Raw genomic sequence first — 15915 nt, forward strand, 5'->3', positions numbered from 1 at the left:
AGATCAGGTAACTTAGACAGGTCTGAAAAAATTAAGTATCAAGTAAACAAAACTAATTATAGAGATAGTCTTATTACCCTCACATAATTCATTATGCTTCATATAACCTGGAATAAACCTAACCTCATTAGGACAGGGACAGCTCTTTTACTGTACGCTTCTGTGATGTACAGAAAATACTAGAGTCAGTCTCATGGAATCATGCACAAAGAATTTCATTAACATGCAAAATCTTTTAATGTATTTATAGCCAGACCATGCAAGATACATAAAAATAATTCTTAGAAGTTGAATAAAAGAATAGCCTTTCTTGAAGTGGAGCTTGCAGTAAGTTGTGGGGTTTTCTTCATTGCGTAGCACGTTTTTCATTTGTTTGTTTTACATCTTCCTTGTACACACACACACAACTTTAAGCATAACACAACAGAATCACAGAATGGCTTGGTTTGAGAAGAACTCTGAAGTTCATCCAGTTCCAATCCCCTGCCATGGGTAGGGTTGCAGACCAAGCTGTCCGAAGTCCCATCTAACCTGGCTTTGAATGCCTACAGCTTCTCTAGGCAGCCTGTACCAGGGCCTCACCATCATCATCATGTTAATAATGCTTTAAGTGTTCCCCTGACCAAAGCCACACTATTTTGTAATGCATTAAATACTTATCAAACTAAATATTATATGATAAACTACTGAAAGGATCAAGTGTTTCCTTAAAGCTAATATTTAATCTTCTAGTTACATTCTGAGGAAAGGCTAACAGTCAAAATATTAAGATCAGGAGATACATTCTGTTTCATTCACTGCTTGCCCATTACAAGAGTAATTGGGAGCTAGTCTAAAGTAAAAGCAGGCTTTTAGAGCAGATGACTGTAAAAGACTTTAAATAATACTGCAGTTATGAAGTTCAGTGTTTGGATGCACTAAAAGTTAACGCCTAACCATTAACATTTATTCCTGAACTACAGGTATACTGGAGAGTGTTAATCTTTCAGAGAGTTTTTATGATGCCAGCACAACAGGGCAACACAGCTCTAAAGAGATACGAAGTTACTACTCTAAAAACAATATCCTATGCAAATGCACAGCTGCACTCATTACAAGAAAAAGCCGGCCTAAGAAGGGTTACTTCCTTACATTTGTATTTTAATATACAGTTGGTGGTAGCCAAGCTAGCAGACACCCTGAAAAGCTACTTTTTAAACCAGAATTTTCTGATTAATACAATGACTGCATTCTCATTTCCTTCTATTAGAAGATGCATCCCAGCCTGTGTTTAAAGACCACTGAGCAACACTCAACCACCACGCATCCCCTCATTTCCTGTCTTATGATAGGGGAGGATAACCACATTGTATATACACATACCTGTATCCATCTTCCTTTGGTATGTCTAGTCACTTCTAATAGACTAACACAAGTCTATTCTGTATTATTCTGCCTTAAGCTGACCAGGAGTTGTCTAATTGCCACTGGAACAGCCCTGAGTCCAAGGTTAAAAGCTCCACCCGTGAAAGATGACTTTGTTTTATTGAAGCCTAAAGGGAGGCAAACAAGTCCTTACACAGATACCTGCACCTACAGCAAGAGCTACGCTTCATTATTATTTAGCCATGTTGTAGTAAATTAATATTTCTCCTCAGAGCAGCAGTTCCTTCTTGAAAGTTAGATTCTTTATCCATAATTCATACAAAGTAAAAAGAGTGTACTGCATCCCAAGACATCCATTTCAGCATATGCCACTAAAAGAAACACTCAACTAAAATACAAGCACTGCTTTTACAAAATTAAAACCCTGGGTGCTTTTCTTAAAGACAAGAAGCAGCAGCACAGTGCTGGAGTAAACCATTTCCACAGAAAGGAAGCCTTGAGGTTACTAAAAAAAAAAAAGTTAACAAGCACAGCCAATATCACAGCTGCAGACCCATCCAATGTTGAAGTATGCTATCCACAACGCAGTCAGATCCGAGCTCTCTCAAAAGTCCACCAAATGAAACAGAACCCAGCAAGATTTACTTCACAGACAAGCGATACATTAAATAATGCTGCAGTTATTCAGTAGTTTCTTGTCTACATAATGAGATGCTATTTTAACTCAAACTGTTTTGCTTTTTTGTTTCCTTACAAGTTGTTCTGTTCAGCGCAACATACGTGAGTTACGTTGTTCACATATTGAAATAAAGTATCTAATAAAGTTATCCACTGTTGCATGTACAGAACCCTAAATTTAACTACTACTAACAGCTACTTTTCACTGTATGTGGAATGAAAGATTTATTCTTCAGCTTCTACAAGAGTTCTTTTTCAAAAATGCTGCATTAGCTTATTAGAAGCATGCAGAAATGCAACAGCATTCATTTCTCTCGGGTTTCACTATGAATTCAGACTTAGGTGTATTTACATGAAAGCAAGAAAATTCCAGGGGAAAACAAAAACCACCTAAAGGCTTTCCAAGCAAAAATAAGTAAATAAGTAAAAATTCATACGTGTAAACACAAGGGCTGCTCCCAAAGTAATGCCTCCTACTGTATTATGTTGGCTCACGACATCAGAGGCAGGTGGTGGTGGTGTGGCAGTAGAGGCGGAACCTTCCCACCCATATTCCACTACCTTTTGTTGCTGTGCAACAGATGGCAGCAGAGGGACACTCTGACACAATGGCATCTGACATGGAAGCGCGTACGGAGCAAAGGAGTGTGACTGATTTCCTCCACGCAGAAAAAACCGAGCCCTCTGACATTCATCAATGCTTACTGAGCATTTATGGAGACCAAACAGTGGATAACAGCACAGCGAGGTGGCGCGCAGCACATTTCAGCAGTAGTAACAGCAATGTGAAAGACAAGTCATGTTCCAGGCAGCCAGACTTCAATGAGTGCAGCATGCAGGCTCTTGTTTAACACCGGCAAAAATGCATAGCTCATGGAGGTGGCTGTGTTGACAGATAGCATTTTGTAGCTGAGAACTCACTCTACCAAATAGTGTTACTGTGCTCTTTGTGTCTGTTGTACATAAACAGAAGGCATTACTTCCAGAGTGACCCACATATGGAAGTGATCACCCCCCTCCAATAGCATCTATTATCAAAACAGAATGCACAGTAAGACTCCATGTATCACCTTCACTCCCAGCAGTTTCCTCTCTCTTACCACCTGCTCTTGTGAAGTTATTTAGTCAAACATTCTACCCATTAGTGCACTTGTAAGCATGCTTTCTTAAAGTATTGCCAGAAGTCCAAAACATTAGTTCCAACTAAAAAAAGGAAAGTTGTCAGTGTTTTTTTAGCTGTTACAGTACTTAAGTTGTCTAAACTATTAGACTACTGTTGCATCTGTCAGTTTAATCAAATTTTGGCTTCCACTGTCTTTAACTCACCTCATTATGCCCAAGCATTGCAGCATGTACAGCGTATCACATACTGATCTCAGACCCCTGCAATAGGTAGTTACAACAGGTTGAGTTGAGGACAGAATGGAAGCCTTTATTTTGAAGAGCTTCTGTTGCTTTTTTCTTTTTTTTAAATATTATTTTGGCCAAACTTTCATGTTAGCAAGTAGATTCAGATCAGTGGAATTGGAGTCCACATTTTTCACGTGGTATCCAGTTCTATCTAGTCCACCTTCACACTTTTTACAGCTGACTTTAAGCTCTTTAAGGTTTGATTAAACACACTGATGTTCTACAGAACATCTGTTATTTATGGGCTTGTGAAAAGACTAAACCACTCTGCTAGTTTGTTTTTAAGACTCACTTCTGAAGTAGGGAAAGCCACAATTCCTTTATCTGATCACTTCCAATAGCTCTTAAAATGAGCAACAGTCAAAGTCCATGCACATGAGAAACTACTAGAACAGTGTGATGCAGCAGACAAAGTGTAACAACAATCTAAAAACACATACTTGAATAAAGTACCAGGTATATTAATTTTAAAACCTTAAGATGGTTACAAGCAAGTACTACAAAAGCCTGTATCTTTCAAAATAGATTCTAAGCATTCAAAGCAGCCAAGTTCATAAGATCTCTAAAAGCAAGTTCATCAGACAGTAACTTAACTTTTCAGATGAACTAACCTTGACTCAAAAAAAAGTCTCATTTAAGCCCAAGTTTTAGCCCGCTACATGAAAGAAAAGAAATGAAAAAGGAAAAACATAGAAGGGTACTGTCTATAGGCTGAGTTTTGCAGGTGTTCTAACCCTCATTCCTGAATGACTGTATTACACCAGTTTTCTAAAAAAAAAAAAAAAAAAAAAAACTACACTGAATTTTTAGATCCTTGGCCAAGTTCTCAGTATAAAAAGAAAGCCAGTCAAATTAGGTATTTGTTAAAATAAATTAAAATACACCACAAGAGCCTCCTGCTTCTGTCTAGAGCATGGCATTTTAAGGATCCAGAAGCAGCACCAATACGCACATAGAAGAAATTCTCAGTTTTTACTACCTTATTAAGAACTATTTTCCCAAACTTTTTTTCTTCATATTAGACATTAAACAAGTGTATACTGCGTATTTCAGCTCCCCAACCCGTAAATCTTAGAAGCACCTTATCGTTTACCATTAAAAGCTAAAAGTTGACTTTATTTAGTGTGCTTCAGTAGCCTTTCTTCATCCCAGTAAGCTTGAAGGCAGAACCTATTTAACGTACTGGTGATAGCCTAGTTAAAATGTGGCAGTCATGTATTGACTAATAAACAGAATGGCTGCCCAAAGTTACGGAGCAACAAGTAGCTAAGGCTTAGCATAAAAACATATCCTACTCATACCCACCCAATTACAATTCTGAAGTTTAAGTATGGCACCATTGCCTCATATCCAGCTACCAAAGCCTTCCATACGCGCAATATATGGATGTATCCAGTTCCACCCTCTACCATTCAATTTATAAGACCTGCCTTTTCCCAGAACTGTTAAACAGATTGGAATCATTTTCACAACCCTCAAAATAGTAGGCACAATTAAATTAAGAAACACAGAGAAGATATTGCCATCCATCTTACAAGTAGAAAGGGCTTCTTACCTACTACAAACGTGATCTATAAGCAGCGAGACAGAATCTAGATTACTGTCTAGTTTGGTATTATGATATAGGCACCGGTCCCGTTGTAGTTCCACAGCCTGACGCAGCAGGTTCTGTAAACGCCTTGGAGGAAGCATCACTGAGGGGGGCAGGTATGCTATTAAAAAAATTGTTGAAAAATACATATATCAGAACCAAGTTAAAAGTAAAAGCACTTATTGATTTGAGTGTTTTTGGAAGAGACTTCAGTGAATAACGCAAAAAGCTGCCGAAAAAGAGTGCACACAGCTTGTAATTCCAGATGTATACCTGTAGACATGGCAAGCATGAGTCTCTGGAAAACAGAGCTGTAAGATATTTACAGCTACCGTATATGCTGTCTTGGCAAGCAAACATCATTTACACAAGCTCACTCACAACCCAGTACTTCACAAAATCTGTCAGATTATAAAGCAGCATCAGTTGGGCTCATCTGAGAAATTCTCAATTAAGACTATCAAAATGAAGAATACAATGCATCAGAGCTGCAAAAATCCATGGTGTTACACAAGCCACAAGAAACCAGAGGAGAAACTGAAATCCACAGCGCAGTTTGAGATCACTGTTAACTACTGCTGGTATTCACAGTGGTTCCAGGACAGTTTCAGCCTCTCACTATAGCTGGCATTTACAAATCAAACTTCCCCCTGACCCAATGGAGGAATTCATCACTAAATTACATTATTAATGCATGCAACAGAACTAAGTAATTATAGCTAATCTTCAGCTCTCAAAGACCAAAACCCAGAGGTACATAAAGAACTACAAGAAAACCAACAACTGGTAAATGCAGTTAGAATGAATTTCCTGCGATACATGACTATGTAGTATGCATTTGAACTACAGAGGTGGAAATAAACTCTAAACATTCAAACATCTTACTCTGGAGTTTGTCCAAAAGCTTAGATCTGGAAGCTGTTCCTTTCCCTTCCCACTCTGCTTTTGCACGCAGGTCTTCTGCATGGCTACACATCAGATACCTGTTTAAAAACAAAAACAACAAACAAACAAAACACACATGCCAACACACCTCTTTCTGGAATCATTCTTTCCACTTTTAAGCATGATATATAACATTCTTAATTTCAGAATATATTATCTGGAAACAAGTTACTTAAGCTTAGAATGATAGGAAGAAAGGCAAAGAATACAGACATATTTCAGAACAGATACCTACAAATTGTCAGTAGGTAAGAAAATAAAAAGAGCCCCAAGAGGGTTGTTTTCAGAAAGGTAAAAATACCTTATTTTCATCTAAGTACAATCTAGACTAAATTCACCAACTTAAGCATATTTTTTTAGTTATAAGATAACAGACCAATAATTCTCAAGATCAAATGAGCATACATGCATACGTATTTGCTTGGGTTCCAGTACAAAAATCATATCAAGTTACTCGCATGCATCTAAAAATATAACATTATCTACTGAATGCTTTTTCTTTACTCACCGCTTTAGATAGTGCATCTCACTACAGATTATTTATCAAAAGGATAATAGCTTTAATGCAGTTTGAGCTTACAAAGTCACTACAAGCTACCATAAAAGCTACAGTATTTCTTCAAAAAGTCCTCTCAAAGTCTGAGCACTTACCCACTGAGGACATGAATGCGTTCTGTATTATATTTCAGAGGCGTCAGTTCACAGCGTAGAACTTGAAGTGCCTCCAGGACCTTGCCATCCTCCAGGTACTCCAGGTACTTCTGCTGCAGCAGCAAAAACTTCATCCTCTGACATGACAGAAAGCAGCAGTCAGGGGAAAAAGGTTGACTGAAGTTTCAGAAAACGTTTGAGCCTAAACAGAACAGTAGAAACCATTCTACTATGCCCTTCAGAAACACAGCTATATCTAATGTTTCATCACTCAATTTCTTTTTGCTGGATTTTCAACACTGCTGCAGTTAAGTTATTGATGTAGGCATCCTCCTACCTCCTTTCTCAGATCCCCCCTTCAACTTGCCTCCATTTCATATTCACATTCTTTTCAGTCACTGTTCTTCCAGCCCTGAATTAGAGAGGCTTCCCGAACTTAAAAGCCCAAGAAGAAAGAAAAGCTCAAGAAAAAAGCCCAAAAGCAACTAATCACATACTACAGACCACACGACAGCACAGAACACAAGAAGCCAACTTGACAAGTTCTCATACTGCTTACAAAGGAGCTGACATGGATTGTTTGCATAGCTGTGTAACATATGGCAATAAAAAAAAAAAAACTAACACTGCCTGAGGTCTTGCTTTGTAGCACCACATTCAGTTGTTTTCCTTGGGCGTTTGATCAATTTTCAAGAGTACAAAATAAAAATAAATAACAGTTTCCGAAATTCAGGAATCACTTTTTATTTCTTGTTCTTTCATCATTTTCCTTTCACCTTCTCCAGGTTTTTCTTTCCTGTTTTGTTTTTAAGTAAACAATTAACCCTACTACTCTAACAAGTAAAGTATGTGGAGTTAAAAACAGCAGGCCATTTCTTTAGAAACTTACAGTTATACCAAATTCTTAGACAGCTTGACCAATTCTGGACAAAACTATTCAGTGTTTGCACATCTTTGTTACAGCCAGCACTTATCAGAGGGATAAGAGGTCTCCAGTCATCAGGTTAAAGAGGAAAACTTACATTCATACACATATCAGTGAAAAACAAAATAAAAATCACGTGTAGCAAATCACATTTGCTTCTGTAAGGAATACACCAAACAAATTCAACCACCAGTTTCCTTTGCTTTGTCAGATCTCGAGCACCACCTCACTATTTTCATGCACATATTTGGTCAATGTTTACTTGTTAGTTTCAGACGGACTGCTGGCCTCCTTAAGGAAAGGGATAATTGGGAAGTTTAAGATATCTCTGTCTTATTAAAGCTTATGCAGAAGTTTAAGGTTTCAAATCTGTAAAATCTTAGCTAGAGAACAAAGCAGTTTTAACTTCCAGAGACTTTCAGTTCTGCAAAAGAATAACATTTCCATATACAGTCTTACATCATTATCATAAAGCTTCGTGAAGCCTCAACTATCTACTGTCCGTATGCAAAGGGCATGCCTGTATTACATCCCCTATAGAGCTCTTCAGTTTGTTTGGATTTGGAATCTTAGAACAAAATATGAAAATAGAGCATCGCTTTACAATTGTCTTCTTCCTCCAGGAACAACAGCTTCTTTTTATGTTTGGGTGACAGGTCGAGACCCAACTAACAAAAACAAAAGCCAAAACCCAAACCCAACCTCAGTGGTTACTCCCATCCACTAGGCCAGCAGGCCTCACGCTGTCTGCGCACTCAGCAGCAGCAGGAAGGTGAGGAGTTTCCTCTCCCAGCTGTGCACATGCTCAGAAGGAGGCATGGAGGAGCTGGGCTGCTAGTCACGTACCTTTTTTTTTCACTCCTTTGTCACCTCACACTGATGATCACTAAAAGGTAAAAATAGTCTGATGTTTCCAGTTTATAACAAAAACTGTAATCCCTTCAACTCTTCTTCTCTAGGTCACTGCATGTAGTATTTACTCATTTCTTGTTATCTCTCTCTTAAATTTAATAATAGTACCTGTATTTAATTACTCTTTTCTTCTCTACTTCTAGAGAGTAACATGTTAATTTCATTTCTTCAGAGGAAAGAAAACACATTTTATACAGACAGACACACAAAATCCCTAAAAACCAGTTTTTGCAGTGCCAATTTCAACAGCGCCATGAAACTGTTACAGGAATATTACCATGCAGAATACTGTTGCCAAGTCACCCACAGAAGTGTAATTTCAGTTTTGGTTTAGAAAATACAATTCCCAAGAAGGGTCATCAGTGCCAGGTGCACATTTTGCGTATTGGGAATACAAAGCATTCAGAACATGTAGTACCATAGACTTCTGCTATTGCTAAAATAATGGAGAATCAGAATAAAAGATAAATGGCTTCACAATGTAAAATATTGACAGCATAAAGGCAGAGACTGAAGTGTTAATAGGAAAACTATTATATCTAAGCTATTAAGCGCTCCAAAACTTACCCTATTGCATACTCAAACAATACCATGAATGCATTCTCCTCAAGGCAGAAGGATTCCAGTGACATCATCCTTCCAAGTCTCTTTTTTTTTCCCCCGTGTGCATGTGTGTATATATCAAAACATTCCCTCCCACTATTTATTTCTGTGCAACTTGTCTCTTGCCTGACAAACATTTCACTGAATAACTGAGTTTTGTCTTCCCTTTCTCTCAGCTACTTTCATATGCCCTACAACAGCTAATTACTTCCAATACAATCTTCTCAGGGCAGATAAGACCACTTTGAGCATAACAACTTTTCTAGAACCTAAACAATCACTTCTATGAAGAAAAGAGAACTGTTTGGAACATCGACAACTGTAGCTCAAAAGCAGAAATCCTATCATTTATCTCAATGAAACTAAAACTGACCAGACGCAGTGCACTCACCAAGTACAACTTGCTCATTTTCCATATTCTTTAGCTGCCTTATGAAAAATGGAAATGAAAATTACTATAATTTGAGTTACACCACATAGAATATAATGGAAGCGCCTGGAATTTGTTGTCACCATTTCAGTGTTTGTAATGGAAATTCAACATCATTACATTATTTACTGTTGAAGAATTTCAATCCAGACACTACCACCACTTAAGATTATAGCAAATGATAGAAAAGTCTCTTCAGTCTACAAAAAAACATCGAAGAGTCTCAATACAACAGTTTCATCATAGCAGCCTGACTGTTCTCATTCAGTTAATACCCTCTCACCCTGTCTTTCAACACTACAGTCAGGATGAAGATAAAGTACATTACTTCTGTTTCTAGAGGTTATTATTTAAGTACAGGCTGGGCCTCTGGTCATCCTGAGGCAAAACACAGACATTCAATAGAACTAGAGTTGCTGGTTTTGTTTGTTTTGTTTGAAGAAAGCAAAACCAGAGTATGTACACCCAAACTACAGCCTTTATTTACTAACACTCATGTTTAGCAGAAAAGCCCCTTGCAGAACCTAAAGTTCTAGGAAGCCTGACATGCAGCATGATTCACCAGCACAAACTAAAGGTTAAAACAACTGAAGATGACAGGACAAGTATCCTACTATAGTTGAGAAAATAAGATTTTTCTGATACTGGTTACAGTAGTAAATCTTCAGTAGTTTAAATACCAGGATGCATAAGTACATAATTTTAGGGTTAGATTTTACTGTTATTTTTGATCTGCATATCTGGACAACTCTACTGTACTAAGAGCCTATGGTTCAAAATACCGAAACAACTCTTCTTTGAAATGAAAAAAGGTAACCAGAAGACATGTTGAAGTGATCACCTGATGTTTCAACAGATATTCTCAACACAGTAGCTATCTACTTACAGGCCTGCAGCACTAAGCCCCTGGTTTCCATGACTTTTATCTTTAGCACTTGGACAGTCTTGCAAAACCACAACGCTAATAAATACAAACAGTTAACAACTGTTACATCCAAAACTTGAACGTAAGACCTGATAATGTAAAGATCTGAATATTTTCTGCCCTACAGAATTGAACAAGGCATCCAGTGTATCAAATCATGTCACTTAAATGGAGCTCACCTCTCAATGCAAGAGAGCTGCCACACAGGCAGGTGGAGCACTTCACTGACGCTAGTCAATAACTTTCTATGCTGCATTCCTAGGCTGTATACTTTCAGAACTTGGGGAAAACTCAAGTAAATGGGAAAAAAGTAAAGTGCACAACTGTGAAGTATATTCTAGATTAAAACTATATACATATGATATCTAGATTCTCTCCCACATTCAGTTGGTTCCCCCAGACAGATGTTAAAATGTGCCTGCACAGCTCAAAAGTAAGCAAAATGTTGGGCTAACTAGGAACTGATATTTTTTAAGTGCTACCCAAGGAAAAAAATTAATTATTATGCTTGACTCAAGTCTTAAGTTTGTCTCAAGACAGCTGTATCTTACATGCTGGAAAAGTAAACATGGCTAATCGCATGCTATACTGCTAATACACAGCACTCAGTTGTGTTGATGAAAACAGAAATAAATAGCAGACTGTCTTCTCCCCATCCACATCCTCCCCATCCAACATCCACAAGTAGCTTTTAAAAACACATCTGAAGTTTACAAATGGAGAGCAGCCATTTCATCTTCAGTGCTTTCAACTGTAGAATCTACAGCACTTTATAAAAATCAGCAATTAAAACAGGAGTAGAGTTTTCAAAGTACATACATAACCCCTTCACTGAACAGACATTTCAAAAGCAGGTACATATCCCCATTATTTTGACAAGGTCATATTGAGAGACAAGAAAAAAAAAAAAACCACACAAAATATGCATCCTAGTTTTTTATATACTGTGTCATCTAAACTTTAGGTCCTCATTCTTCTTGCATGCATGCATTGAGTCACACTGCATGAGTAACAGATCAGAATTCAAACCTAAAAGATCTCATTTTCTGTTTTTGAATAGTTACCTGCAGCATCATCTTGTTTGCACTCTCCTTAATCAAGACATCTATCATCTTTATTAGCTCTCACTTTGCTGCAGTCTGGAACAGCTACAGAGCACAAAGCATCTCTCCTTACCTGTAACAGCCTTTTACTAGGTTTCCAGTTGCTGACTGCACTAACTCCTATCCATCCCTTCACCCACATAAAAATAAAAAATGGGGAAGGAAGGGCGTGAAGATGGAGAGAATTGTACTTATCCTTGCAAACTATCACTGTCTGATGAATAAAGACATCTAATATTTAGAAGTTATCTGTTTTAAATTATATGAAATTTAGACACAGGAGAACAACTTAAATTATTTCTTTTTTTTTTTTTTTCCAGGTAACAGTCTACATCAGTTACCTGTATTGTAACCAGTTTTATTAAAGCAGTTAAACATCAACATTAAAGAACAGAGGCATGCTTTCAAAGATGATCAAAATAGCAGAAAACAAGCTTCCCCTTTTCCTCCCTCAAATTAATTTCTTCTGAAAAGTACAGTAATGACAGACACTTAAAAACTCTCAACTCCTAGAGACAAGAAACACTTTAATAGTAAGAAACTTTTTAACTTCTGAAGGGAGAAACATGAGAAAATTTGCTTCAAATGATCACATTCGTATTTTCATGCAGCAGTTTCAAACTTCCAGTGCTTACAGACAATCAAGAACTGCATGCAATGCTCTCAAGTATTTGAGGAACAGAGCTTCATTTTCTCAAGTCTTGAACAGGAAAAAATGAACAACTGATCTAACTAGGAACTGTCATGTTTTGGCCAGATCAATAGAGCAGAATGTAAACTTCTCTTAAAAATTCTCCTATGTTTTGCTAAACATCTGTTTTTCCTACTTCACTTCCTGTTCTCTTTCTTTCCCTCCCCCACTGGACAGGAAATTGTCTTGACAACAAATGAATCAGCTAGAAGTAGAGCTAAGCAGCCATCAGCTGATTCTTCACTGTTTACAGTCACAGGCACTTCAAAAAGCACTGCCACTTTTTTCTCCCTAAGTGACTCTAGTTGTCCTAACTTCATTTCATTAGAATAAACATTTAAGCGCAACAGAACAGGCAGTCTGCAGAGCTAAGTAATCATTTTTTATCTCAAAATAGAAAAAGAGAGCCAAGAAACACTTTCCTCAAAGTAACTGAAATCATAACAACAGACACTGTAATTGTCAAGTCACAGGATCTGCAAACGTCTATTTCTAGGTTCATCTTTGAAAAAAGCCAGCCAAAGAGGAAAAAACTCCAAATAAAATCCCAAACAGCAATACAAATACATTTGCTCTTTTAGAAACCATCTGGAAAAGCAACAGTATTGTTCATGTTCTATAGCAGCCTCTATATTCCCGGGATGTGCCATGACAATGCCAACTCTACATTTGCGTTACTGCATCTTTACTTCCAAATTTTTCTTTCTTTAAGAGAAACCTAACTCCAATAAATACAACAACTGTGAGAAGGATTCCAAGTTTGAAATCAGTATTCAACACAGACAATTTCCATGGAAACAGACCTATTTTAGGCCTGTTAGAGGATCTATATTTCATCAGTTAAGTATACTTAACAACATTTATTCACTAAAACAAATACTAGGCTTAATACTTTGGTGTTTCCTATCTCACATTCTAGAAAAGAGAGAAAAGATTAGTACATTTTGAGATAGCATGCAAGCTGCTTAAACGACAAAGAAAATAAGAACTAACTCCATAGTGAAAGATCACGCTATTCAACTAGCCCAACTATACAGCTCTGAAAGAGTTCAAGTGTGCCTCTTACCACAATTGCATGCGGAGAATGCACTAAGGCCTTAAGTTCATTCAGGTCGTTCTCTGCCTGCAGAAATCGGCATAAGAAAAAAAAACAAACAAAGAAGAAGTATATAAGGAGGGTGGATTTTGAATTCTCTCATAGATACTATAAATTTAAACATTGGTTAATACAGTCCTAGAAGCCCTACGTTACCTTATCCCATTCTCCTTCCATGACATGATTGCGGAATTTGGTAGCAGAAGGATGTTCTAAACGACATCCTGACTCTTGCATGAGAAGATCAACAGTCTGGCTGCAGGAGAGATACAGTGTAAAAAAACCCGACCAGTTTCACCCTCACAAATATACCGCCTGCTACGATAACAATTAACCACATTTAAAAGTAACTTTATTAAAGTAAGAAGACTACCACCAGATTCAGAGGCTTGTCCAAAAGGTTATCTCAGTTGCCTGAGACGTGTAAGCAGCTGCCTATGTCTAAAACAAGTAGTCAATTAGCTTGAGAGCTTCACTGAAGTACCATGAAGGATGTGACTTACCAGCCACCAAACAGCCAGCCCTGCATAGTAGATAGCCTTCGTGAAGGAAGAGACAGACTACAGCTGTTAGCCACTGGCTGTCAACCCCTGCCCCCCTCCCCCCCGCCTCCCATAAACGAGTACAGAGCTATGCACATCTGCAACAGGCCTGTATTAAAAGACTGGCTCCTTAAAATATAATAAACAAACTCACGGACCTGCAGCCCTCCCCCCCTTTACACTAAAAATAGCTTATTTACTGTGGCGCCGTCTATGAACAGTCACGAGTTGTCTGTTGCTGTAAACTTGCCTCTTGTGTCAGGGGCAGTTCATTTAGCGTGCTAAGTTCTTTATAATTGACCCGGCCCACTGTGTTTTGAAGACTTGTTTTGCAGTAGCTACGTGAAGGCTTCGCAGGGCTCCTATTCCAGAATCACGATGCGGTGGTTTGAGCCTTGCTCACAAAGCAAACGTCACGATTAAATTCTCAGATTCACCTTTCTTCTGTGTAAAATTATTTCCCCTATTCTGATTTTAAGAGAGAGTCAACGCGCTTGCTCCTAGCCTACAACAAAACACGGGGCTGACACCTTTGCCATCGGCGGGGACGAAGGCTCAGCAGCGGAACACAACAGCCCGTTTCGGCCGAGTTCGGTTGCTGCCAGCAGACAAACGAAACCTTGGAGCTCATCTGCGAGAAGCCTTCCCCCACGCCCAGCCGCGGGCTCCATTACGCGTACCCGATAACTTCTCCCCCGCTAACACGTTGCTATCGATCCGCCTTATCAGTGAGCGGCCCGGCTTCCATATTGCCGTCCCTTCCCGAACCGCCCCGGCCCGCCGAGCGGAGCGGCACGGGGAGCACGACGCGTCCGGGCTCCATTTTCGCCAGCCCCCAGCGCTGCCCTGGCACTCGCCTCCCCTCCCCGCGCCGCCCCGGTCCGCAGAGGGCCCGTGCCCGGCCGCCTTCCCCTCCTTCCCCCGCCGCCACTTACTTGAGGCCCAGGCCGTGGAGGTGCTGCCCGATCAGCCGGATCACGTCCTCGTCGGACTGCGAGAGCCGCTTCTTCTTCTTCAGGGCGCTGCCGCCGCCACCCCCCAGCTCCGCGGCGGCCGTGCCGGGCCCCCCGGCGGCGGGCACCCCGTTGTTGACACTGAGGCCGCCGGGGCTGCCGCCGCCGCTGTTGGCTGAGGGCAGCAGCCCGTTGGCGTGGGCCAGCTGCTCGCCGGCGGCCGTGCCCGCCGAGGCCTCGCCGTTCTGGGCTCCCAGACAGCCCAGCTCCGGGCCCTGCGGCGGCTGCTGCTGCTGCTGCTGCTGGCCCCCTCCTGCCCCGTTGGCCTGCATGGCGCTGCCGCCGCTGCTCGTGCTGCTGCCGCTGCCTCGGAGCGGGGCGGCGGCGGGGGCGAGCCCGGCGGGGAGCGAGGGGGACTGGGACGAGGTGAGGCCTGCTCTGCCCGCGGAAGCCCCGGGCTCTCCTGCTCCCTCCGCCGCCGCCGCCGGGGAGGCCCGGGCTTTCTTCCGCGGGGGCGGGGAGGCTCCGCCGGTGTCCGAGTCGGAGGAGGAGGAAGCGGAGGCCAGAGTTTCCTCGCCGAGAGCGGCCGTGGTGGGAAGCCGGGGGGGCGAGAAGGGTGGGGGGGGGGAGGCAAGGGGCGGCGGGGGTGAGGGGAGGCGGAGCGGGGCCCTGCGCCCCCGGGGGTCCCGGAGGCAGCGCCGCCACCCGCTCGGGGCTCCCTCTGGCGATGGCGGCCGCCGCTGCCTCGAGCCCCCGCCCGGCAGCCCCGGGCGCCCGGCCTGCTCCGCTCGCTGCCCGCTGGGTTTGTCTTCTCTCAGCCCAGCTGCAGCCTAATGGAGTCCGGGCCGGGACGTCACAGGAAATTCCTACACTGCCCCCTACACACACTTCCGCCGCCCGGGGCTGGGGGTGGGGGACGGGCCCTATAGGGGACGGGGTGCCGCCGGGGCAGACCTCGCCGCCGCGCTCCGGGCCTCTCGGGCGGCTGCTGAGGGGGCGTGGGTCGGGGTCCCTCGACTCCTCTGTGAGGGCTGTAGGTGTCCGGGGGCACGTCGGGGGCTGTGCGAGTGCGGTATGGGCAGTGTCCGCTGCTGT

General features: G+C 41.4%; 1 protein-coding gene across 2 annotated transcripts in view; it reads right to left on the minus strand.

The window, feature by feature from the left end:
• Positions 1–15424, minus strand: part of WDR26 (WD repeat domain 26) — a 32248-nt gene extending 16824 nt beyond the window's left edge. Inside the window, exons 1-7 of one of the 2 annotated variants that reach the window (XM_052695536.1) lie at positions 14803–15424; positions 13482–13581; positions 13296–13352; positions 6641–6777; positions 5930–6027; positions 5009–5165; positions 3370–3426 (exon numbers count right to left, since the gene is read on the minus strand). In XM_052695536.1, the coding sequence (XP_052551496.1) occupies positions 3370–3426; positions 5009–5165; positions 5930–6027; positions 6641–6777; positions 13296–13352; positions 13482–13581; positions 14803–15152 (956 nt within the window). In that variant the 5' untranslated portion in view covers positions 15153–15424. The remainder of the gene's footprint in view (positions 1–3369; positions 3427–5008; positions 5166–5929; positions 6028–6640; positions 6778–13295; positions 13353–13481; positions 13582–14802) is intronic. The other variant, XM_052695545.1, reaches the window with a different exon arrangement.
• Positions 15425–15915: the final 491 nt, after the last annotated feature.

Source organism: Tympanuchus pallidicinctus, unplaced genomic scaffold, assembly GCF_026119805.1.
Source record: "Tympanuchus pallidicinctus isolate F22 unplaced genomic scaffold, pur_lepc_1.0 scaffold1, whole genome shotgun sequence".
Taxonomy (NCBI): domain Eukaryota; kingdom Metazoa; phylum Chordata; class Aves; order Galliformes; family Phasianidae; genus Tympanuchus; species Tympanuchus pallidicinctus.